This window comes from Grammomys surdaster, unplaced genomic scaffold, assembly GCF_004785775.1.
Source record: "Grammomys surdaster isolate TR1022 unplaced genomic scaffold, NIH_TR_1.0 126219, whole genome shotgun sequence".
Lineage (NCBI taxonomy): Eukaryota > Metazoa > Chordata > Mammalia > Rodentia > Muridae > Grammomys > Grammomys surdaster.
In genome coordinates, this window is record NW_021621022.1 from 3,894,033 (window position 1) to 3,918,638 (window position 24,606).

Consider the following 24,606-nt stretch of genomic DNA (forward strand, 5'->3'; position numbering starts at 1 on the left):
CACACACACACACACACACACACACACACACACACACACACACACACACACACCCTCCCGCCTGCAGATGGGTGGCTGCTGTCTGCATTCAGACAGCTCTAATGCCATTTGGTTTTCTAGTCTAATGGCCTCGGCGAGCCGTGGAGTGCACAGATGGCCTCACAGGTTTAGGCTGGGCTCTTAATTCCAGGAAAGCAAAATGGGAGGGGTTTCTAGGCTAAGGATGCTACAAACAAGACTGGAGAGATTCAACCTGGAAGTGCTGGGAAGAGAAGTTCTTGCGGTAACATCAAACCTTCACACAAGTCCCTGGGACTGGTCTCTGTCTTGAGCCCTGGGAGGTGACAGGCACTGATTTCATCCCACAATTTCCATGGCACCTTTGGCCACCAACAAAGATGCAAAATTTTGATTATACCAAAATAAAAGGCACCCATACTCTTTTTTTGTTCAAACCAAGGTGTTTGGGGCAAAATGAAGACAGTATTAAGACCCCGTTGGCCATTTAGAGTCACACAGCATCAGCAGTCCTAGAAGCCAGCCTGCCAAGCCCTTCGGCCTTGCTCCTCAGGTGCATTTCATTCTCTTGGACTTTAAGACTACTCATGATGTGTCAGATCAAAAGAGGACAGTGACCTAGCCAACTCTCAGAGAACCTAATTTTGTAAAAAAAAAAGGAGCTAGGAAGGAAGATGTGTGGGGGTGGGAGTGGGGTGACGGAGTGTAGCAGGTCATTTGGAAGATGTCCCTTGTTTGGTGTCACTGACCAGCAGTCATTAACTCTGAGGCAGCTTGCTCCTCATTTTTTGGACTCTGGATATTAAAAAGTTTTATTCTAGGCCTTAATTTGAATGTCTTCAAGAAACTGCTACTTATTAGCCAATCAGTGTTGATAAGGAAAGGGGCGAGGAAGCCATGGCAGGGTCACGCTAATACCAGAGCACCAGAATCTCAGGCTCCACAATGCCTCCACTTCCTTTCTATGGTAGAGGGACAGCAGAGTTTGTACAAGGGTTCAGCACAAACCCTCGGAACTCAAGCAGGGTGCCTTCGAGACCCAAGAGCTAAGCGCTGCAAGAACAGAGAAGAGCAGGCTTCGCGGAAGCCACTGCAGGGTGGTGGGGAGGGCTGGGGCCCAGCACTCCACAGTGACGCACTGCCTGAGGACTCAACTGCAGAGATGACACTGAAAATGGCTGTGGCACTGGGATGACCCTGTGCGCCTGAGAACAGCAAGCCGGTTGGCAGTGACTCAGCACAGTAAGACTACACATTCCCAAATACCAGTATCTAGATTCTTACAACAATCATTCTGGGGTTTTTCCTGGAAGGAAGGAAGGAAGGAAGGAAGGAAGGGAGGGAGGGAGGGAAGGAGGGAGGGAGGGAGGGAGGAAGGAAGGAAGGAAGGAAGGTAGGTTATTCTGAGGCAAGTACCACCTACACTGTCCTTGACTGCTGAGCTGGTTTTGTGTTTTGAGGTGGGGGTATCTGTGATGTACAGGAATATTTACCGGGCGGGGTGTTTTTAATCAGAGTGATCTCCTTGAGCACCCTGGCAGATGAGGTTAGGAACTTCTAGCTCATGCCAATTCCGTTCCCTTGAATGCTCATAGGTAATTGTAATGTTTCGCTGCTGTGAGGTACATGTCACACAAATCACAAAATTAGCTCAACCAGTGACTTTTTGGAATGGAATCAGAAGCAGACCTGAACCTCTAATGGACACAGCAGTTGCTCAGCAGCTGGGAAAGTAAGAAGTGCTGTAAGTCGGACATCCACATCAAGGCTGACAAGTCCCAAGGACCACACCTCTGACCTGCGGGCATGGGGAGGGGCCACAAGGTAACTTATAGAGGCAGCAGTAATGTAATGGCCATCTTCCCAGGACCACCTTCCTGACACAGACACCTGCTGTCCATTTCACTGTAGGTATTCCAGAGGAATTGAACTGAAGCATCCCCAGGAATAGAAACGCTCCCTCACCTCTCTGTGCATCTGTGTGCTGAGGGAAGAGGGCTCTCTAGACCTCTCTAGGCTTATACTCAACCTCAGCCTTTCCATATACCAGAGCTGGAAGCAGCATGTTGGTGAGTGTTCTGGGTGAGAGGAGACACCTATAGAAAGGGTGAAGACAGGCATGCACACACACACACTCGGCTACTAACTAATCCCAGTGTCCAGCCTGAAAAAGACGGGGCTCTTAAACTCAAGTAAGCCTCACCTGAGTCTTGAGCCTCACAGGCAGAAGAGCTCATAAAAGGCCACTTAGCACTGGAAGCTGCTGGCATTCCGGTGGACCCTTCTGACGTTCTAATTGAATCAAGGCTCCTGCAAAGGGTGACTAGAAAAAAAAGAAAAAGTCCAAACTAAGCATCAGCTGGAGAAGGGCTAGTGAGTTCTGCAGTTCCTAGTCAGGAGGACACTACAGGCTATGAGGATTATATGATGCCCACCTGAAGGCACAGGTGCATAAAGGAAAACTAACTGGGGGACAGAGAACATGGCTTCAGAAGAGCCAGGAACCCACACTGACAGCAGAATAGCTGTAGGAGGCCTGTGTTGGCTGAACAAGCCAGATGTGAGTGAGCTGGGGCATGTGCACTGGAGTCCACGCATTCCCATGTGAGGTCGATGTGTGTGTGTGTGTTCCTGTCATGTTGTCTGTTCTAGGTCATATGGTCCCATAAGGAAAACACAACTCAACTGTAGACTTCCATGCAGCAAATACTTTCTGATGGTTGTGGCAGTGGAAATAATCAAGTTTCCAAGGAAAAGCCTGAAAATCCCAGGAAGCCCAGTTAAGCAGCAAGTGTCCCCAGGAAAGTGTCTGGCTGTCACGGAAAGGGTGGGGACCAGGAGGCTCTGCCAGAGGCTGCCTCAGTCTGAGATACTGACTAGTTTTGGGCCAAAGTAGAATAAGTTGAAACTGGACACAAGAGGTTTAAGAGGATTTGGAAGTCAGATGCAGCAGTAAGCAAAGCCTTCCATTCTGGACCTGATTCCCAATGCTCTGTCACTCGGGTGAGAGAGGGATCCCATATCATGAGTTTGGTTTACTGAGCTGCTGTTCCAAATGTTCTCAGGAGTGTCAGTGCTCAGAGGGGATGGGGACGGCTCTGCTATTCTCAATCACATAAAGGACAGACCTCCTCTTAATTATGACCATGCCAATCTACACCCTGCTAAAACAGCTAATTACATGTCAGGAGGACACTCAGTCATCCGGAACAATTGCCATTATACTTTTATATATTCATTCTATGCCATTCCCCCTCAATTACCATGGTTACAATTTGAAAAAAGACTCTGCCAAACCTTCATTTGATCACAGCACAGCATCGTGAATCTGTGAGTTAATTATGGCTGTATGGAGCCAGTCTTACTTAAAGAGAGGAACCATGGACATGCAGTCAGGGGAGCTGGCCTCCTGGGCATTCTAAGTGGGGCATCAAGCTCCCCAACAGCAGTGCTTGGAGCTGTACATCCTGAAGATTGGCCACAGAAAGGGCTTGGCAGCCAAGGATGGCAGCAAAGTTCCCCTGCTACCTAGTGGGAAGCCCCGCCAGTGGAGAAGGCATTCACATCTCACTGAAGTTGGACCACCTAGATTTAGTTTTGCCTGGATGCCAAGACTGGTAATGCAGCTTGGGGACATTTCCATCGGGAATCACAAGGCAACCAGCAGGTTGGAAAGCTGAACCTTCCTTCATTCTTCTGTCAGTCTTGTCCTCTCTTGGTTAAGGAAGAAAACTAGTGTTGTGAGGGTTTGGGTGGCTCAGGTTGCTGACTGTTCTTTTTTTCTCTTTACTCCCCCCCACCCCCACCCCCCACACACGGTGTAATGAAGTATCTACAGAGACTTCTCAATTCCCAAACTCCCAGCTTCTCCCAGTCCATAGATAATGCACAAAGCTTCCTTTGAAGCATGCCAGTCCTATATGTGGCCATAAGAAGTAGTGTCTCCCATTAAGTTTAGGAACAAATGGCACTGAGAAAGTCTTTTAGAACGTACTCTATGAGAGTTTGCAAGCAGAACACTGACTTTATGATGTGATGGGCCTCAAAGCCCTCCCTACGGCCTTCGTATGTCAGTTCCCTAGTGCAACAAGGAAATCACCCTGCCATCTTTGAAATGGAGGAGTGTAATGAAAGAAGCTATGTAGGACAGAGCATCTGTTCTGACCACATGCTACCATGAAAGCCTTAGAAAGCGCTGGCCATGTGTGGTTGCCTCCCTGCAAAGCTTTGCACTGTTGTCGGGTGCCCACTGTTAACAGTGTCACAAACGATAGGGAGACAAAGGAAAAGGATTTTCACAGCCACAGTGCAGCTTGTTAACTCCAGCATGGCTGATAACCGGTGGCCCAGTCCTGAGTAAACACATTTGCAATGCACCGAGCACACAAAGGAGTGCTGGACATGTGCAGTTCCTACCCCTGCCCCAGTACATTCCCACCCAGCCCCACTCACACACACACAGCAGGACCGGTCGATGTGCCCAACCTTCACTTTTAAAAAAATAAATTCGGCTCAGTCATGCTGTCCGTGGAGTTGTCTAGTCTCAGTATCGCCTCAATAAACACAGTAGTAAAACAGCTAATAATCATAGCAAGAGGATGACGTCACAGAGATGGAGAGACAGATGCTCATGCAGGAGACAGACAACCACTGAGCAGGAGACCACAACCACACAAGAAGTTATTGCCTAAGAACTTGGTGAGGCCATTCTCTGAGCACAAGAGGAAGAAAGCTCTGGGCTAGAGCAAAGCTGGTTAGATGAAGTGCTGCTTCTAACCCTTCTAACCCTTCTTGAACCCAGGGAGAGAAAGGACTTGAAGGGAACACTTTTAGGGCAGGATAGAGAAGTCATTGTGGGAAGGGATTATTGTCACTGTGTAGACAAAGATAACAGGCTTAGCAGATGGAACCTTGGCTGCCTGTCACAGGAAGGAGGGCCTGTGCTCACAGAGGACTAGCACTAGCCCACTAAGCCTCTGCTCAGAGGAGAGAAAATGTCCAGCGATGGTCAGCTCAAGACAAAGCTGCAGTGCTGAGACACAGAATGGGAGAGAAGCCATGTGGAGATGAGCAGAGTGCTGGGAGCATCCTGATGGAACAGCATCTACTGGAGCTGGTGCCTGATGACTGGTCTGTAAGAGGAGTTTAAAGCAAGAGTTCCTAAAGCCAGAGAGAAGGGAGACGACTATATCAGCTTTCTATGTACCATCCCCATGAGGTAAAAACATTCCCAGATGTCTGCTCCTAAAATAATGGGTGTGGTGAGTGACAAACCTCCCAGGAACCAGAGTTCTGGAGCAGAGAACAGTAGTCCAAGCAGGCTCCCAGTGCACTCCTCTTTCTAAAGTCACCTACTGAGCTGGAGTGACACAGGCTGTCTGCCTCCTCATCCCAGGTTCTCTCCTCCTGTAACCTGCCTTATTGGGTGTTCAACACAAACATGCCTGCTGTGAACTCAAGTGTCTTCTGGGTCTGAGGGCCCTGCATAGTCATGCAGGAGAGCACTGTACTGCTCTTCCTGGCTGCAACTGTCTCAGACAGGCAAGAATATCTTAAGATGGTCCTTTGTTAACAGGTTGCCATGCTAGCCAGGCAGTGGTGGCGCACGCCTTTAGTCCCAGCACTTGGGAGGCAGAGGCAGGTGGATTTCTGAGTTCCAGTCCAGCCTGGTCTACAGAGTGAGTTCCAGGACAGCCAGGGCTATAAGAAACAAAACAAAACAAAAAACAAACAAACAAACAAACAAACAATCCAAAAAACAGGTCGCCATGCAAGGTACCAGAAGGTGGGAAATGACCTTCCTATCCAGCAACAGTGATTCTTAAATAAACATCACCGTACAGTCTACGAACGCCTGCTCCCCTTCCCTCCTCCTTCCAGTAGTCACTGGTGGAGAAGGTACTACCTAAAAGAGCTCTGGGACCACAAGAAATACAGAAGGGGATGAGAACATAGACAGGGAAAGCAAGGAGCACAAAGAATAAGTCTGACTGTGGATGTTCTGTGGCTATTCCAAGAGCTCAGGAACCAAGACTCAAAAGTAGAATCAAACCTGGTGACCTTGGGAAAACTGACTGATGGTAGATTTTGAAACTCCATCCCAAAGAAGCAAACTCCTACTGTAGGTGAGATAGCAAAAGCTCTGTATAAGGCTGTGAGTCTGTGGGCTCTCAGCACAGGGCCAGGCTCCATGGAATATGGTCTTGAGTACCACCACACTGGCACGCAAGGCTGGCACTGCCTGTACCAGCCAGGGCTTGGTATCCTTTGCTGCACTGCTCTCTAAAAGGCCCTAGGATGACAGAACACTTTGCTCTTCTGCTGCAGTCAGTGTTCCCTTAGAGACTGGAGCTGTCTTAACAGCTGGAGCCTGTTCCTTTAAGAAGGCAAGTGAGAACAAACAACACAAGCAGCCACACCATAAAGAAGCTGTCAATCATCATAATCTCATGGCAAATCATGGATGTGGCTTGTCAGAAAAATACACCCCTCCTCCCCCGTTCTTTCTGATTCAACTGAGAATAAACAGACAAAACTCTACCAAAATGGATAGACATAATAGGAATATTCTTTCCAAGTAAACAAAAGGAAAGAAAGAAGGCAATGCAATCTCCTAAGTGAAACAAACAAAAATCAAATAAACCATGCAAGATGCTGTAGGTGTGGGGGGCTCGTTCCTGAGAATAAGAAATGCTACTCTTAAATTTGTGGGTTCAAGTAATACAGTAAGAGAAGATGGCTCCATTCGACTTCAGTTCTCAGAGCTGGGAAAAATGCAGGTGTTTCCCCCTGAAGTCTACTGACAGGAGCAGGGCCAAGCCCTACCTAGTGCTCTTCAAAGTCACAGACGTAGGTGGGGTAGCATTCTCAGCCCCTCAATAACGACTTGACTCCTCACATTCCTGTAACCAAGACTTATACCTAAGGGATAATCCAGACAGAGTGTGCTCTGGTAAGACCAGCTAAATAAACACTGCGGATACCGAGGATCAGGCCAGCACACAGGGGAACGTGAGGAGGGTCAGCATGGACTCTCACAACAGTTTTGAAGTTGAACACACTTGGTGAGGAAGCAGGGGGTGAGGAGATGGCACCTACTTTCTATCTTAGAGATTGGTTCAGGCAATGGACAAACAGATGGAAGCCTGCTCAAAGGCCCACTCCACACTGCCCTCTAAGCAAGGCTTCTTCAGACACAACAGAGGGGAGATGGGAGGAGGCAGAAAAAGATCAGCCTCTCTCAGCACACACTGCACCAACTCACTGAAGGCTGTTTCCTCTTACCCACAGTGACAGTGTGCTATTTAATCAGGGCTCCAGGAGATCATTTTCACACAAGGCCAGCAGATGTAATTTTCTTTGATGCATGAATGGTTCATCATTTTGCTACTAGATGACAAGGTGACCACAGGGTGACTTTATAACGCAACTTCACTGTTTGGTATTTTGAGTTCTCAAAATGAAAAAAGATTTATCAAATATAAATATCTTTAAAAAGTAACAAAAGTGCTACATATGTGATCAAGGAAAAAATTCCATTAGTTACTGCCGCTTAAAGTAGATTAAACTACAACTATTACCGCTTCCATTATCAATATGGCTTCCAATTATTAAATAAATTGCCTGTAGCAATATAGCTTTTACACCTCCACAAGGACAGGAAAAGGGAACACAGCAGAGACATCCTGCTGTCCCACACGCTCATGATGTAGGTGGTAAACATCCCCTGCTTTTCCTGCCCCTAGCTAGGCAAGGATCTCCATCTGTGGCAGTCAAGTTGCCCCTGCAGAGTCCTAGCAACTCTGGGTGGGCTTCAGGTGACAGGTACAAAGCCTGCTCTCTCACTCACTCTGGACCTCAGCACTATCCTTTTTGATAGCAGGGAGGGGGCACCAACAGGAGGCAAAGCAACTTCCAAGGTAACTCCAGCACTTTCCCAGGCAGGCGCTGGTACCGCACTGTGGAATGTATAGCGGCTCTGAGAACTGGGCTCAGCATCCATCTGACATTCAGCTCATGCTTTTCCCTACTGCTCTCAAGCTGGGCTTTCCTTTTCAGAACTTGGTTTTTGTCCTTTTTGTTTTAGAATCGTGGTCCCAAAGGCAGAAGGCAGTATATTATCTACTAGGTCACATAACTTGTAAGAGAGAAGGATGTCTGTGTCGGGCATGTTAGCATTAACCAAGACCTGAGCTTGGGATTCCAATGACAGTCTTAACACAGCACCCAAAGAAGTAGAGCCTGGCCACACTGGGACTAGGAGGCACGGCTTATTGCAGCTGAATCAGTGAGTCTCACGCCGAGGCGGGGCTTTAGTGTCCCTTGTGCTCCGCTCCATGAATACTTCCCAGATGGTGTCTGTCGGCCCTGGGCCACTACCTCAGCCTGCATCCTATCAGTCTTAGGGCAGGGACGGGGTACAGCCTAGTGTTACAGGAATCTAAAGGTACCCAAGATTTTACACAGAGCCTAATATTTGAGAACTGAGGGTTATCTAAATACCTGGAAGCACTTTCTCGGAATGCTAAGACGGAGCAGCGAGATTTTTTTTTAGCCTCAGGGGCTGGGAGAGGGAAGTTTGTTTGTTTGCTTCTTACTTACTGGAATTTTAATACTGAGAGAGTATATGCAAAGGCTGAGGGCACCATGCCATCTTCACAGAACAAGACCCTAATGGCTACCTGACATACAAGAAACTGTAAGTTATACTGTAAGAACACATGTTAAGGACCGAGGAAAGTCTGCTAAGGTGCTACGTCTAAACTAAGTTAACTGTTTAACTCCCTGATCAGTCATCATCCAGGGCCTCTGTCTTGATTTCATTGGCTCCCTGCCGGGCCAATGCCAAGATAGTGTGGTTGACGGCGGCCATCTCCACAGCTAACGAGATGGGATCTTGGTGGTCACTATGGCTGGTGCTGTCATCCTAGACGTGTGGAGATAAGAAAGGAGCGTTATTTGTCGGCTGGCAACAATCTCAAGCTCACAGAAAGGCATGCGGGGGTGCCGTGCGGGGGACAGAGCATCTGTGGAGAAAATGGCTGAGTGCATCTCATGGTGGAGGTGAACTGTATTTAAGTAGACACTGAATGGACACAGGTCCAGACACTTTCCATGTTTTTGTGACTCAACAAATAAAAAGGACTTAGATGATTTGTTTTGTTCCTTTTTCACACAGTATTTATTCTATCAAAAATTGCTAGTGCTGATCAAACCTGAAGTGATTAAAATAAATAATCTGGATTTTTCTGCTTGCCACAGATACAACAGTAATCACTGAACCCAACCTAGTGCATTCCTAAATCCACAAAGCTACAGGGATCAAGGGTGTGTCCCTGCTGGGAACAGTAGAGGAAATGTAGAACAAGCACCTGTACTTTACAGATGAGGGACGGGTCCTCAGTCACACCAGTCGCAAGTGCAGTGTCCGACTTAGAGCTAAGGGAAGCTTTCCACCCTCTAAGCGACACACAGTAAACAGCTGCTGATGAGCCTAGGGCCACATGCCTGTGACCCCAGTACTCCCAGGCTGAGGCAAGAGACTGACTGCAAGTTCCAAAACCGAACAAAGCAAACCCAGACGACTGAGGAATAAAGCTGGGAAGGAGGCTGTCCTTGCAGGTGTGCTGGGCACTGAAGGCCAGCACAGATAAGGGGTGTTTCTCACCTATCACATCTTCAGGGGACTCTGTACCAAAGAGCTTTGGAAAGAGTAAATCCCTTGGGGGAAAAAGCATGTGATGTGCTGCCCTCAGGGCATCTGCAAAAAAAGATGGAAATAATCCATCTATGTGGGTTTGCTGAAAAATAACGGGAATGTTTCCAGAAAGAAACAGCACTCTCCCGAGCCAAGGGTGGAGCTGTGCTTGGAGGACTGAGTCTCTTGGGGGGTAATCTGCTGGGACACATGGGTGCTACTGTTCGTTCTGGCTTTTAGACATTAGCCTTTAGGATTTAAGAAGGAAGCTGCAGAGAATCACACCCCCTGCTAGAGTAGTGGACACATGAAGCCAATGAAAACGGAGAGAATGAAGACCATGGCAGCTGAGGACAAGGAAACTGCCAGAAGAGAGAGTCTAGGGAAAGGACCGTGTGTTCTTTGAATTTCCCAAATGGAAATAAAATTTGATCTTATACAACATTTTAATGAAATCTGTCAACATGTTTGAGGGTGGGGGGAATCCCCCAATTTGACTTATTCCATGCAGTGGCTACAATTAAATACACTTTGCCCAAGCAATGCAGAGCACACCAGGATGAGATGAGAAACCATGCAGGTACTGTATTAGGACAAGATGAGTCGGTGTCCAGAGAGAGTCTGGTTAACCACTCCTCTGGGCACGAGAGTTCCCAGTGTAATGGGGCTGCAGTGGGCGGGGCCTTTGTTGTGCCCTCATGGTCCACGGTAGGCACCATCACAGCTGCCCGCATGCCCCTAAGTGCTTCTCCAACACTGTGTGTGTGGTAAGTGTTGTAACTTGCTTGTTTGGGTCAGATCCTCCTCTCTTCTTCTACCTTCTCTGCTTCTCTGCCTCCCTCTGAACTTCTTCCCTCCTCCTCCTCCCCATTGCGTGCTTGCCAAGTGTCCTGTTGTGTGACAATAAACCCGTAGGGGTGGATAGAGATTACTCACAGATTTAACAGGACAACAGAATCTTACCACATTGCTTTCCAACCGCATGAAAATCTAACTAGACACATGAGCAGAGAGTGGAGGGACACCAGCTGCTCCCCCGACCTCCCCATATAACCACCCACAGACTTGCGTTGCCACCGCCCCCCTCCCCCAATCAGAAGCCACAGCCAACCACTCACCTGCTCAGAGTAGTCATTCCCGTCCACATCGTCACTGTTGGAATGGCCTCCTGGACTCTGTACATCTATCCCATGACTCTCCAGGATTGCTGCTTCTTCGAAAAAAGCAAATAGATCCCTAAATTATCTGCTGCCTCATCATGGCTGCGCCATGATTTTTATGGTGATCAGTCTCTAGTCATCTTTAGATAGGAGAAATTCAACTCTGTATAACTCAGGGTAGAGGTCCAACTTCTACGCACATTACACTACCAACCTGGTTGAAGTACCAACCAGACTGTGGGGTACTTCATAGAACTTATGATGTTAACAGCTGTCCTGGTGGGACAGTGCAAAGCATCTGAGAATTGGAATGGCAAGTAAGAAGTATATGTGCAAATGAAACGCAGTCATACTTCTCGTGGTGCTGGGCATCAAAAAGAACCAGGTTCTTTCTCTCACTGTGCCATCCCAGCCCAAGAAACAACTGCAGAAGCATCTTTTCTGCAAGCTCATCCATTGTGCCCTCATCCTTTTACTATAGTTGAGAATAGGAGTTCTTTGTTAGGTGAACACATATCTTCCCTAGGGTACTTTCACATGATCTCCATCCTCTAGCTTTACTAAGTTACTGTTGCCAAGGGAACTGTTTGTTTATGGTACACTCCACGGTGTATAGCAGTAACTACACTCTGGAAATGACTAAATCCATAGCTACATTTGTGAAATGGCCTTTAATGCTGCTTTTCCATGCTTCTCGTCTGCTGAATCTACTCCATTCTGGCTACTGATCAGATGTTTCTAAGTGTGGAGGTCTAGGTTGCACCAGTAACCAGCAGGCTGAGAGAGTCACAATTATTCTAAGACCCCACAAAACTCCTTAATCTGAGCCACACAAGTAACCCACTGTTCAGTGGTTAATTCTACATTCTAGACTATTAAGAGGAACCATCTTTATAAATAACAAAGTCATTCTTAAAATATAAATAAAATAGTGTAGGTAGCACTCTGACGGTGCTATTAAAAATGCAACGAAGAGGAGTGATGGTGTCCGCTGTCAGGCCTAAATACCGCCATCATTTAGACCTGTAGCTCATAACTGGCCACTCTTAGTGTACTTCTAACCTTCTCATGAGAGGAAGCAGTCTCTCTGATACATTACCGATATTGGCTCTCCTCTTGATCTCCTTCCGTCGATTAGCGAACCAATTATACACTTTGAGAGAGGTAACTCGTTCCAGGTCAGACAGCTTTTTGCCTGTGAATGCATGCAACAAAATTCAGATAATCTGTACCTTGGATCCAAGAGTGAATGTCCTTAAGAAATACTTCTCTGCTAAAAGTTGCTTTTGATTCTATTTATTATCAAAGTAACAAGATGGGGTATAATCTTTTCTACCATTCCTTAGTACTGAGAACACATTAAAAGTATCATGTGAACAAGCATATAAATAATTGAAAGCACAGCTAGCCACAACTAATAACACAATAAGCTTCAACTCAGGAAGACAATATTAAAAAAATTCTACAAAGTCTGTTTACTAGAGTTCTAAATCAGATTTTAGAGTTCCATGGAGGCACCATTTAATTAACTCACCAAGAGAATTGTTATTGTTATTATTATTGTTGTTATTATTATTCTGAGAGGGGGAGTTGAGATAAGGTCTCTCTGTCCTGGAACTTGCTTTGTAGACTAGATTGGCCTGGAACTCACAGAGATCTGCCAGTCTCTGCCTCTTGAGTGCTGGGGTTAAAGGTGTGCACAACTACCACCCAGCTGAGAGGGATGTTATTCTTTAAAGAAGTGTACAGATAATAGAAAATGACTTAGTGTCCTGGTGTTTAAGATGCATGTTCTACCTTACATAGGATATAAGATGCATGTTCTACCTTACATAGGATATAAGATGCATGTTCTACCTTACATAGGATATAAGATGCATGTGCTTTGAAGGCTAACAGCCATGTCCATACAGGGTTGTGACTGTTCTGAGACACAAGGTACCACTCAGATTAGATTCAGATTTATTGTCTTCTTGGCCACCACAGTTAATCCTATGGAGATACCATGCTAACTAGTAAGCAGCCATTTGCACAGCCTCCTCCTCTCCTGTCTTCTTGCTTTAAGCTTTTAATCTATGTGTTTTCCAGAGGAAGCAAATCCCTGCCCTGGGATTGTATACTATGTACACAAGGTATAGACCCCTTTGAGGGTAGAGTTGAGTGTGTAGGGTAGATATGGCTAGAAGTCAGTTTTCTAGATAAAAGAGATTAGCCCTCCCTTCACTGTATAAAACTGAGATTCAGAAGTCTTTAAAGTATCAAAACAAGTGGCCAAGCAGAAACTAGCTGGTTGTTTTAACAGAATGGGTACTTGTGCCAAATCTCTGAAATTTATGGTTATTTCAGAATTGACCAGTTTATGCTAACATTTATAATTTAAAAAAAATTAAGGCTTCAAATCTCATGGAGAGTCATTGTGTATGAGCACTTGATTCATGCCACAGTAACATCAGAAGTGCTATGTGGAGAACATTGGGCTGGGACCTGCATCACGAAGCGAGTGTCCAGACCACTGACCATAGCTGAGCGCACACCTTACCTGGCTTCTGTATGACTGCATTGCAAGCGTTGGCGATTTCTTCTCTCTTTGCTTCATCTGGGTACTGGTTCTCATTGAAGTAACTGCAGGGGCAACCGGCAAAGACACATTTACTTTAAAATGTGCTCACTAAATATGTCCTCTTTAAGACATAACTCTGCTGTATGCCAGGATGTTCAGAAGAACTTTCTGATAGAAACAGTCTTTACTGTGTTTAAGACGGTAACTACCACCTAGGTCCCCACTGTGTACCTGACAGGAAGCTGATGTAAGTGCGAGACTTGCCTTTCATTTCACTGAAATTACTAATTGTTGACTGGTGGCTACATGCTGCTGTACTGCATTAGATTCCTCTGAGATAAGTTATTGTTTTGAAGGATCCACCTGGTGATGATCATGTTAACTGAATTAAGCTAGTCATAGAAAGAAAATATCACACCTACTCTCACGAGTGGTTCTATTTATTTATTTATTTATATATTTAATATTGATATATAAAATTATAAATACACGAAAGACATGACCTCAGAAGTAAAACTGACTGGGGGAACCAAGAGGAATAATAGGAGAGGAAGGCTGAGAAAAGGAAAGACAGGGAAGGAAGGGGTAAGGTCAGTTACACTATGTATATGTTAGTTTAGTATACATGACAGAGCCACAAGAGCCATGCTACTGAAGACTAGTGTCAACACAACTTTTTCATTTCTGGCCATGTTTTTCTTTTATAGTAGCAAAAAATGGAAATTACCCAATTATCCACAAACGAGGGGATGACAGAACAAATTATGGGGCATCTATATTTATACTCAGCTATTTTAAAACAACTAGGAAGAAAATAAGTTAGCACTCTGTCCACTGACCTGAATGGATGTTCATAGCATGTTCCTAAGTGAGAAAAACAATCCACAGAATAATGCATAAGTCAAAATGCCAAGAATGGAAGATTCTTGATGGCATGTGTGCCAGCTCACATGAGTAACCAAGGACATGCACACAAGGCTGAGAACACTGACCACTCACTGCCGAGGAAGGGCTTAGTGGGGTACTTACACATCTCACTTGTGTAGGAAGTAGATACTACTCTGATTCAACAGTAGGCTTAGCAACATGAGGCTTGCTCAATCTGTTGTTAGCCTATCAGATGCATAGAATGAGAGGGGAACAGAGTGCTCATCATTAGTGCTTTTTCTGGCATCTATGAACTTAAAGAAAACTCTCATGGCTTGAGCCTGATTGTCACTGGATTCTAGTCCTGACCATTTCTTCCAAGGTGTCCCTTTCCTGAAAACCAGTCCTGTTCCCTCACCACACCTATCAGTACTGGCAAAGATCACCTGCACAGATGCCCCAGAGGCTCCTCCCCTCATAAGACCCCCAACCCGACCCCCGCTGCCCTTTCCTCCCTCAGTGTCTCTTCATGGATGGCATACCTTCATTCTGTCCGTGCTGCCTCACTTCTCCATGGTCTTTTCTAAAACATAAGCCTCACAACTCGTCTTTGCCCATGTTCTACATGTTCCCTTGCTGCTTCCCACAGTGTAAGCATTTTCTCCTGCACGATCCTTGGGTACCAGTGTTCACTCTAAGATGCTACCAAGCCACCACTCTCACAGATGTTCTGTGTCCATGCCATCTGGGCCTCTGTGTTTACTTGAACTAACTTTCTGTTAGGCCATGGCAGACCCATAACTTCACCTGGAGCAGACTCAGTAACCAGAAACACACTTCAATGGCAGGCAGGTAACTGAAATACACACGAACATCTGAATTGTCACTCAATTGCCTTGTTTACCTCAAATTCACCAAGTAGATATGAATTACCTAATATGTGCTTAGCACTGTAGGAAAAAAAAAAAAGAACTGGTTTCTGGCATCCAAGCACTCACAATGCACTTGAGACAGAGAGATATTTAAGTGTATTTGTGTGAAAGGCTTAGGATTTGTGGACAGCTCCTTGTGTTTAGGATTGTGGGAGGAGTCTGGAAAGACATCACAGAGAAGCCTGAGGTGGGCCTTGAGGACTGACAACTGTAAAGATGGCAGGGGAGGCCATGAGAATCCTAAGCATGGCAAAGAGCAGTGTGTTAAGAACTTGGGCTTCACAGATGACTCCATAGGATCACTGTTGGCCTCTATCGCTGCTTCAGGGGGCAAGCCTGCGATGCTCTGTCCTCTAAGAATGAAGATCAACAGCTGACATCAGTGGAGAGCCTCAGGGATTTTCAGATAGAACCCCACCTACTCTTTAGGAAGATAACACATCTTCAAACATACTACTCCAAATTCTACCTCCATGGCCTTAAGTTCTGAATTAGTTCAAATTAATTCAAAATTAGTTCTTCATCTCTGCAGTCACTAATCCTGATATTGTTTCTCTTCCTCTAAATAAAAAATAAATGTCTATTACCTCTAGCTACGTCTATAACTTACTTGAATGGAAGACAAGCCAAGCTCGACTGAGAAGAAGCTGCCTGGTGAGTTTTTCTGGTGCTTGTTCCTGCCCCGCCCATCTCCCACACAGCAGGCAGCACCTTCCTTTGACTCCCATCCTTCTCAGGATACAGTGTGTTCCTGAACACCACAAAACACAGCCAAGTGGTTTCCTTCCACTGCAATCTGAATTCTTTCATGCCTTACTCTGCTGAAACCTTTTCACTCTGAAGTCTCAGCCCTCAAAGCCACCACTGTCACTCTTCCTGCAGATGACCTTGCCATTGCTGTTATCAGCTTGCTGGATTTTTTTTAGCTTCTCAGCTGCTAAACTTCTCCAGGCCATTATTCATTTCTTTTCTCATAGCTGAGAAAACATAAATCATCCTCCTTTCCAAGGTCAACTTCTCTCCTTCTCCTTGATTGTATCCCCTCTCCTTTTCATTTTCTCTAATTTTCTTGCCGTTCTCAGCTTTTTTCTGCCACAGTGTAATAATCTTCTTTCACTGATTTTATGATGCACATTTCTTTATTATTTTGATCTTTGAAGTCAGGACACATTTCCAAACTGGTAGTATCTGAAAATTGAATGGCAGTGCTTTGCTTTTTCCTTCCTCACTGGCATGCACAATAAGGCATGCCTTACAATCAAGACTTTGCTAGACCGGATGGAATACACTAGCTGCTAAAACCTAAGGTTCCACTTAAGTGACAACTCTGTGGCCAGTATACCTTATAACATTTTAGCCAAATGACCTGAAAGCCCATGACGGGCCCTGGAGTATGTGATTAATATTCTCGACACATTTCTTTAGGCTATATCCCTGCTCAAACATTTTCAAAGGTTTACTATGGATGCTTAGAGCATGTCCCTCCCCTAATCGCTGCGGTCACTGCTACTTAGGTAAGAAGCCTGTGGCCCTTTCCTGGCAGAACATCTGCTTTTTGCCTCCCTCCAATGCTAATCTGTTCTATCTCCCAGGGCACTAGTTTCCTTTCCCCAGTGAGTCCTACAGGAGCTCATATGTCCTTCCTCATAGCTCTTCCATCTTGTACCTGCTCCTCTTCCTGAAGCCAGGGTGCAAGTCAGACTCAACCTCAGCCATCTCACAAATGCTGGGACTGCAGGCCTGGACTGCTCAGCCCAATACCAGAACACACAGCTGTCAGAAGCCTTTATCTCTGAGGAGCAAGACAGATGATTCACGGAGCAGGAAATAAGATACCAGTGACACGGTAACATGGCTGACACTCACAATCTACTTCATGGAATTCTCTGCAGAGTTTTTGAAATGAACAGACACCATTTTTTATAATAAAAGGACCTTAGGGAACACTGAAATAATTAAGAACTAGTTTGATGATTAATATAAATCTGAAAATAATTTATGCAATAAAGTGGATTGGGATCAGGTAGAAGGCATTACTGTTGTGACTGCAGTAACTACTAGGAAAAAAGCCATACTGGCTTTGGATGCTAAATTAAAAATTTTTCAGTTATTCATAGCATTATGTCTTCTACTGAATCAAAGTTTTAGTGTTCACAATTACTCTGTATTTCCAGACTTTGATTTTATGCAATGAAGACCAGAGTAAAGAAGACCCCAGGAACTTTTCCCAAATCAAGAGTATTCAGTCATATAGCTTAAACCTCATTTTTTTAAAAAAGTAACCTTTTCTCTGTTAAAAAAAAAATCTGTTTTTTTTTTAGTAAAATTATATCTATGAATGTTTGCCTATGGGTATGTCTGTGGATCATATGTGTGCTGTGCCTGCAGAAGTCAGAAGAGGGCCGTGGAACTTGGAACTAGAGTTATAGATAGTTGTGAGTTGTCATGTGGGTGCTAGGAAATGAACCTGGGCCCTCTAAAAGAGCAGCCGGTACTGTTAACTACAGACTAGCCCCTGCTGTTTTTATAATTAAGAAGTGTTCTGTTCAGCCTCACTGCTGAGCTCTGGCTAACATTTAAAGCATTAACACTAATTCTTCTTAAATCACTCCAAAAGCTAAAGAGGAAGAAGATTTTCTAAATCCGTTTTACAAGACTTGCATCGTCCCAATACCCTGAAGCTCACAGACACAAGAAAAACAAAATAAACAAATAAAAACCTCCTCCCATAGTGTGAAGGACAAAACTGTATGGTCATCTTACTGGGTGCACAAGAGAAATCTGGTAAGATTCCAATATCCGTTCATGGTTAGCACCTATCATTTCTTCAACAGGAGATGAGGTAAGCTTGTGATGATGGACGGGGTCGTATCCATCACTTCTTCTGGGGAATCTTAGGTTTTATCTAGCAATCACTATATTCCATTCAACTCCCACCAGTTAAAAAAATACTCAAACCAAAATCAAACAAATACAAGGCTTGAAGTCATAAGACCATTAGGAGGCAAAGTAGAAAGTGTTTTGGGACATCAGAATAAACAAGCATTTCCTGGCTAAGACTCCCAATACAACGGGAAAACTGGGTGACAACAGAGTGGACAGAGTGCTCTAGAATCAGAGAAAACACCTGACAAGGATAGACATCCAAAACATAAGGAACTCTCACCCCTCACTGGGCAGTAAGGTGTATGCCCACAGTGACTATCTAATGAACAAAAGCCCTGGGTCTTCCCACTATGTACTTGGTGAGAGGGAATGCTGCTTAGAGAAAGGTAAGTGTCACAGAAAAAAAAAAAAATGACCAGTTTTCCAGTTACTCACAGAAGGAGTCTGGTTGGCCTTGGCAGAGACTAACAAATGTGTATCTGTTGACTCAAGAGATGTGTGAATAAAGAAAAGTAGAAGGAATGTAAAAAGGAGTCTGTGGTGAACGAAAGCAGAGGCTCTAAGCAAGGCTTCTGGCAGAACCAGCACCAGCTCTTCCAGCAGAGAGACAGCTTCAGGGTCCCAGCATACTCCACGATGTCTGCTTCAGATATGTTTGGTGGTTTTAGCAGGAGACATAGATGACTACAATTGTATCAGAACAGTGTTTCTTTTAAACTATAAGTGACCAAACTGGACTATCAAGGAAGTCAGCAAATAGGCTAATGTCTGTAATTTCTTAATTATGCATTTAATCACCCTGTAACAAAGCCCTAGTTTCTACTAGACAGCTGACTATCGGATGGCAAAGATGAACCAGAGAGAACTTCCAAGTGTGGTCAGAGCAGACAGAGGTGAATACAGAACTGTAAATGGAACCCCAGTACTGTCGGCCCAGCAAGCACTACTGTAGCAGACGAGAGCTGATGGCGATCCAGGGCCTCAAGGAAAGAGTGAGCACTTTCAGGGCAGGGATTTGGGCACAGTGAAATGATGAGACACAAAGTAAAGGACTCCTAAGGAGCCTGTGGCACTGAAACTGGGAGGGAGTCCAACACAGCCTGAGTGTGTGGTGCTTGACATGGAACAGCAGATCAACGTGGAGAAAAGACAGGGTCCATGTTGTGAAGAGAGGAACCAACTCTTTAAGGATCTTGGAGCCATGGCTTAAAGTAGTGACACCTGAGGGTCAAAGTTGTTTTGTAGAGTAGCATTCCCTGTGGTGATACACACAGAAGCCACGTGTGTAGCTGTGGCAATAGCTAAGGAGAAGTCATGAAGGCATGGAGACAGAAAAGGCAGGACCCATCCAAGTGGTACTCACACAGCCTTATGACAGTCCTGTACCACGAGCCATTATTTGCCTTCTGGCTCTTCTACATGTTTTTTTGGTTTGCTTTTTGTACAAAAACAAAACAAAACAAAACCCCCCAAAAAACAAACAAACATTTCTAAGGTAGGAGAGAGCCTGGCTGCTAGTTTCTAAAGGAGACACAAATCAAACCCTAGAACTTTACTGCTCTTTCTATTGGAAATGCTTATAGTCCTAGACTTTCTGCAATACACAAAAGGGAAAGGAATGCAAGCACATGCCTGTGGATAGCAACATAAAGAGACAGCAAACTTCAAGGACACTGTCAGCTGAGTGACCAGCGCACAGCTTCCCACAGGGAAATCACATGACCATTTTGTTGCATGACGAAGGGTAAAAATGGGAAGATAATGTACATGAAATGAGAAGCCATAAGCTAAGAACAGAAGACAATGCCCCTGAAGCACTGTTGTTCCAGTAACTCCTAAATCACTGAAGCCAGAGAACTTTTTGCTTTGTATCTTGAGAATGCAGAAAAAACAGAGACCAACCCTAGGAGGGGATAAAGCCAGATGTACTGAAATGTCACTTTGTGTCCACAAGCAAGCTACCTCTGCAGAAGAGATCTACAACTTCACTCTTTCAGTTATCTAGAATTAGCTTTCAGGATTGTTTCCTACTACCCATAATTCCATGTGGATTTCTTCAAAAGAAATTAACATTAACCCAGCCCACATGCTATGAAGTTTAATCGTCCCACCTCCTATTTGAGAGCATCTATGTGTGAAATGGTCTTTAGCAATAAAACAATTAAAATGTCTTCATTTCTTAGGCTTGTTTTTATAGAGTGGGGTAAAGGCAGTGCTAAGGAAGAGGTGAGCAGTGTTGAGGGAGAGGAATGGAGGCATCATTATGTTTACCTACAATTACATATGCTATATGCACATGAAAGTAGATACACACACACACACACACACACACACACACACACACACACACACATCCTGTGGGGGTTGATAATGCTCCCCTCCAAGAGCCAGAGACTAACACAAACCCTTCTACCAAGCATGAGAAACATCCTTTTAAATTGTTGCTCAGTGATTTCATGCAACTTCCAAAATAATACAGGTTATTGCTGTTGTCCTTAGTTGCTTCCCGGAATCTAAAGGTAAGTTCCTATTGCTGAGGACACTCTTGACTCTGGAGACAGGACTTGAAAGAACTGAACTGGATCTGACCCAGAATCATCCTCCCTGTGGTCTAGGTTTCATAGTACTGGAAAGTGCTATGCAAGCTGCCAAGATAGAAAAGCAATCAATAGTCCTGCCCAGCTAAGACACCTATGAGCCACAACAAAGACCAACGTGGGAAGATATCCTCAAAGATGCAACAGTGGCACTTATATCTTCGTGGTAACCAATAGCTGTCTAGTTGTACTTATGGACCATTTAATGGGACGGAATTCTTATCTGCTAATGTCTGTGGTGGGTGAGCCCACAGAACCTACAACCTACTGCAGCATTCCCAATACTTACTCTTATACCCACAGATAAATGTAGCTTTCACTCCTCATTAAAGAAGCTTCTCTTTGCAGGAGATGGAGACAATTACAGAAGGCTCCAACTGGTCAAAATGCAGAGAACATTTAATTGGGTCGTCAGCCCCAACTGATACATCTATACCACAGCCCTTATCCTTATGACTCAGCAAACATCAAGGACAAAGGGGGGGTGTGAAGATTTTAATGCCACAGAAGACCAAGATGTCTGCTTTGAGATTATATCTTCTACATAGGACATGGAAACTACACCCATGAAATCTCAACAATATGGTAGCACAAACAAGACCTAAACAATGACACTAGCAATTGACATGCCAACAGGAATAAGGGAGATCGCACAAGGCCCCACCCCTAGAAGGTATCAGTCATCAGTGACTGCTGAAATGGAGAGAACCAGGTTTCCCCAGGGATGAGTCCCAGGTTATCCAATACCACTGGTCAGCTCTAAAAAAATATACATATGAGCAATGTTAAATACATTCAGCAGTTTACACACACACACACACACACACACACACACACCAATAAAAATTAAAGAAAAAACCCAGTAGAGATAATGCTAATGCATGGAGGCAGACAGAAGGTGTGGTGGTGAAGGGACCAGTAGAGGAGAAGGAGACTATGACACCAGGGGATGGAAGACGACCAGAGTGCATTATATACATGTATGAAATGTCAAAATGAAACTTACTATTTTGCACAATTAATAAATTATAATAGGAATAAAAAATCTTATTGTACATGGTAAATACACACAAACAATTAAAAAGACCAGAATTTCTCGTATATAAGTAGTAGCCAGTTAGAAAACTGAACGCAGTAACTATCCTGCTTATATTATTATCTATCTCTTGCTATTTAAAAGAGCAAGAGAAATGAAAATTAAAAAGAAAATGCCTAACAAGAAAACCAGAGTAAGCCGGGCATGTAGAGATCAGACTGGTTGGTAACCCTGTTCTTACAAGGTGGAGGTAGAAGAAACAAGTTCCAGGTCATATTCAGCCTCACAGTGAGCCTGAAGCTGAAGTCAGTGGGGCTGCTCACACCTATAATCCCAGCACTTGGGAGGCTAAGGCAGGAGGATGTCATTGCAAGCCTAGCCTGGGACACACAGTGAATTGCTCTCTCAAAACAAGCAAGCAAGAGAATTAAACAACAAACAAGCAAGTAAGCAGGCTTCTGTCAAATCACCCCACTTGCTTCTCCACATATTAAGTCAGCACGATGTGCACAATCTGGAAGCATAATCAACTCAGCAGTCAGGCCACTGTGGCCATAACTTCCTGAATTCATCTGATCTTAGCTGAAGTTAGGCCCAGAATAGAAGCTAGTTAAATATCCATAAACTACAGCATATTCTCCTGGTAGTATTCATAATAAAATTATATTTTAAAAGTCACGTAAGAATAATTAATATAGTATTACACAGCTGGTATAAGTCTCTGCTGTTTGAAAAGGTGAGTCCATAGCACACAGAGAGATGACTGTAAACACATTGTTGACAACCACCAAGAGCGAGCATGAGAGGTCATTTCTATTCTAGATCTTCTTGTACTTCCTCACATTTTACACACTACCCATATAGTAACTTTATAATGCAAAATGCAATATTTGAAAAGAAAGCTTGCTACCTTATGATGTGAGAAGTGTACTTTTACATAATTATTATTAAATAATAAAGTTTCCTAGCTTGCCTTGCACCTTTCAGCAACATTTGAGAGAATGTTTCACAAAGGCACTAGAGTTCGGTAAGCAAAGCCATTCTGCACTAATGCTTTTACAGATGGATGAGCTCATTTTGAATTCTACGGGCAGAATAAAATAAATAACAGCTCTCCCCACGTCAACCTTTTAAAAGCTGTACGCGAAGAGAAAAGCTAAAATATAAATGCGTTCTGTTCCAGAGGAAGCTGTATGTTTACATGGTTTGGCATACCTTAAAACTTCAGAACAGAAAAGCTTTGTGAAAGGAGAGTTTTAAACAGAAAAATTAGTATTGGCCTGTGAATAGGTTAAAGACACAAAAAGATGGCTTCTGAAATCCTCATTCATAAATTCATATGGAAGCCCACAGCACAGCCATTGTGTATTTAGACAGACTGCAGAGTAGACCCTGGCAAGGAATCAAAAACCTTTGAGTTGTAAGGAACCATCATGAGGTCAGCTCCTTCCACCTGTAGTAAGGGTCTGAACTTCATAGATGGAGCTACAAAGCAAAAAGAACTATCCTCCTCAAAGTCCTGATCCGCAGCTCAGATATCCCGACACAGCTCATTGGCTCAAAGGCCTAACAGGAATGGCCATTGTTGAGTACAGATAGGCTACTGTTTCTGACTTCATTAAGATATGCAATGGAAATCCCCAGAGATGAACCAAGTAGCTTAAGGCCCTGCCAATCTCACTAGAGCTTCTAACAGCAAAGATGTGATGCCATCAGAAAGGGAGAGACCCAGAGAAAGAGAACTGCAGGTCCACAGCTGCATCTCACCCAACGACTTCACTTCCTTGAAAAAGGAAGCATGATTACCCAGGGGACAACTTTAACACTGACTCACCTTTCTTCCCTGGGCAGCAGAGGATTAAATAAACTCTAGAGTACATAATCACTACACATTACCAGTCTATGTCTACAGTGGGGTTCACTTAACATATATGATCCAATATCTCTGCAAATACTATAGGCTACAGGCTTCCAACTAATTCCTTATCAGTATGGCGGTGCAAATTTTTGGTTGACCTTGATGGCCAGGAATGAAAGGCATTAACTACTTTCTTCTTTGCAGTCCTAAGTTGTCTGGAAGAGGCAATTTAAGGGAGAAAGGACTGACTCTGGCTCCTGGTTGGGGGATACTGTAGAGCATGTTGAGGAAGGCATTAGGAGCTTGCTCACATTTTAGCAGACCAGCCAAAAAGGAGGAGGGAAGCCAGGCTGGGTTATAAACTTAAAAGACTCATTCCTAAGAAATTCCTTTCCTCCAGTTAGGCCCTATCCTCTAACAGTTCCACAGCTTCCCGAACACCACCAGAAGTTTGTGCCCATGGTTTCAAACACATGAACCAAGGGACATTGTACAATCTAAGTCATTACAGATGGGGGCTCTTCTGGAGCTCTCAGGACACAATGGAACCAAACACACAGTACACCTGGCCGGCTCCCACTACATTAAAGAAAAACAACTACGAAGCGGCACTTGACTGAGACAAAGGGCTTGACTGACTCTTGTGAATTTATCAAGCACCTAGTCTACTCTCCATTTTAACAATAAAGAAGAGGGTATGTAAGGGTGGTGTTTGGTTCTGCTGGTCCACGAACTTTCTAGAGGAACCACCAAATATGAGTGATAAACAAGTTAAGTCAACAGAGAGCACCATTCTGGAAAGTTCACAGACTCTCGGGACATCAGGGCTGGTGAGCTCTTCTTGCAGTCTGCTTCAGCTGCTGCACTTTCTGCCTTCTGTCCAGTGTTACTGACAGGAAGTAGGTTTGTCAGAGAGAACTGGAAGGCAATAGGGAATTAAGTTCCTCACACTTGGCCGGCCAATAATGTATCACAGTAGAAAGATCAACAAAAGA

At 44.5% G+C, this 24,606-nt stretch overlaps 1 protein-coding gene across 11 annotated transcripts in view; it reads right to left on the bottom strand.

Moving 5' to 3' along the window:
• Positions 1–24: 24 nt before the first annotated feature.
• Positions 25–24,606, bottom strand: part of Hmbox1 (homeobox containing 1) — a 129,149-nt gene continuing 104,567 nt past the window's right edge. The window contains exons 7-11 of one of the 11 annotated variants that reach the window (XM_028758693.1): positions 13,415–13,497; positions 11,975–12,070; positions 10,834–10,928; positions 2,222–2,341; positions 25–1,223 (exon numbers count right to left, since the gene is read on the bottom strand). In XM_028758693.1, coding sequence (XP_028614526.1) covers positions 2,252–2,341; positions 10,834–10,928; positions 11,975–12,070; positions 13,415–13,497 — 364 coding nt within the window. In that variant the 3' untranslated portion in view covers positions 25–1,223; positions 2,222–2,251. Of the gene's footprint in view, positions 1,224–1,360; positions 2,342–3,841; positions 8,945–10,142; positions 10,606–10,833; positions 10,929–11,974; positions 12,071–13,414; positions 13,498–24,606 lie in introns of those variants that run through there. The other 10 variants (XM_028758694.1, XM_028758697.1, XM_028758692.1 and 7 more) reach the window with 10 other exon arrangements.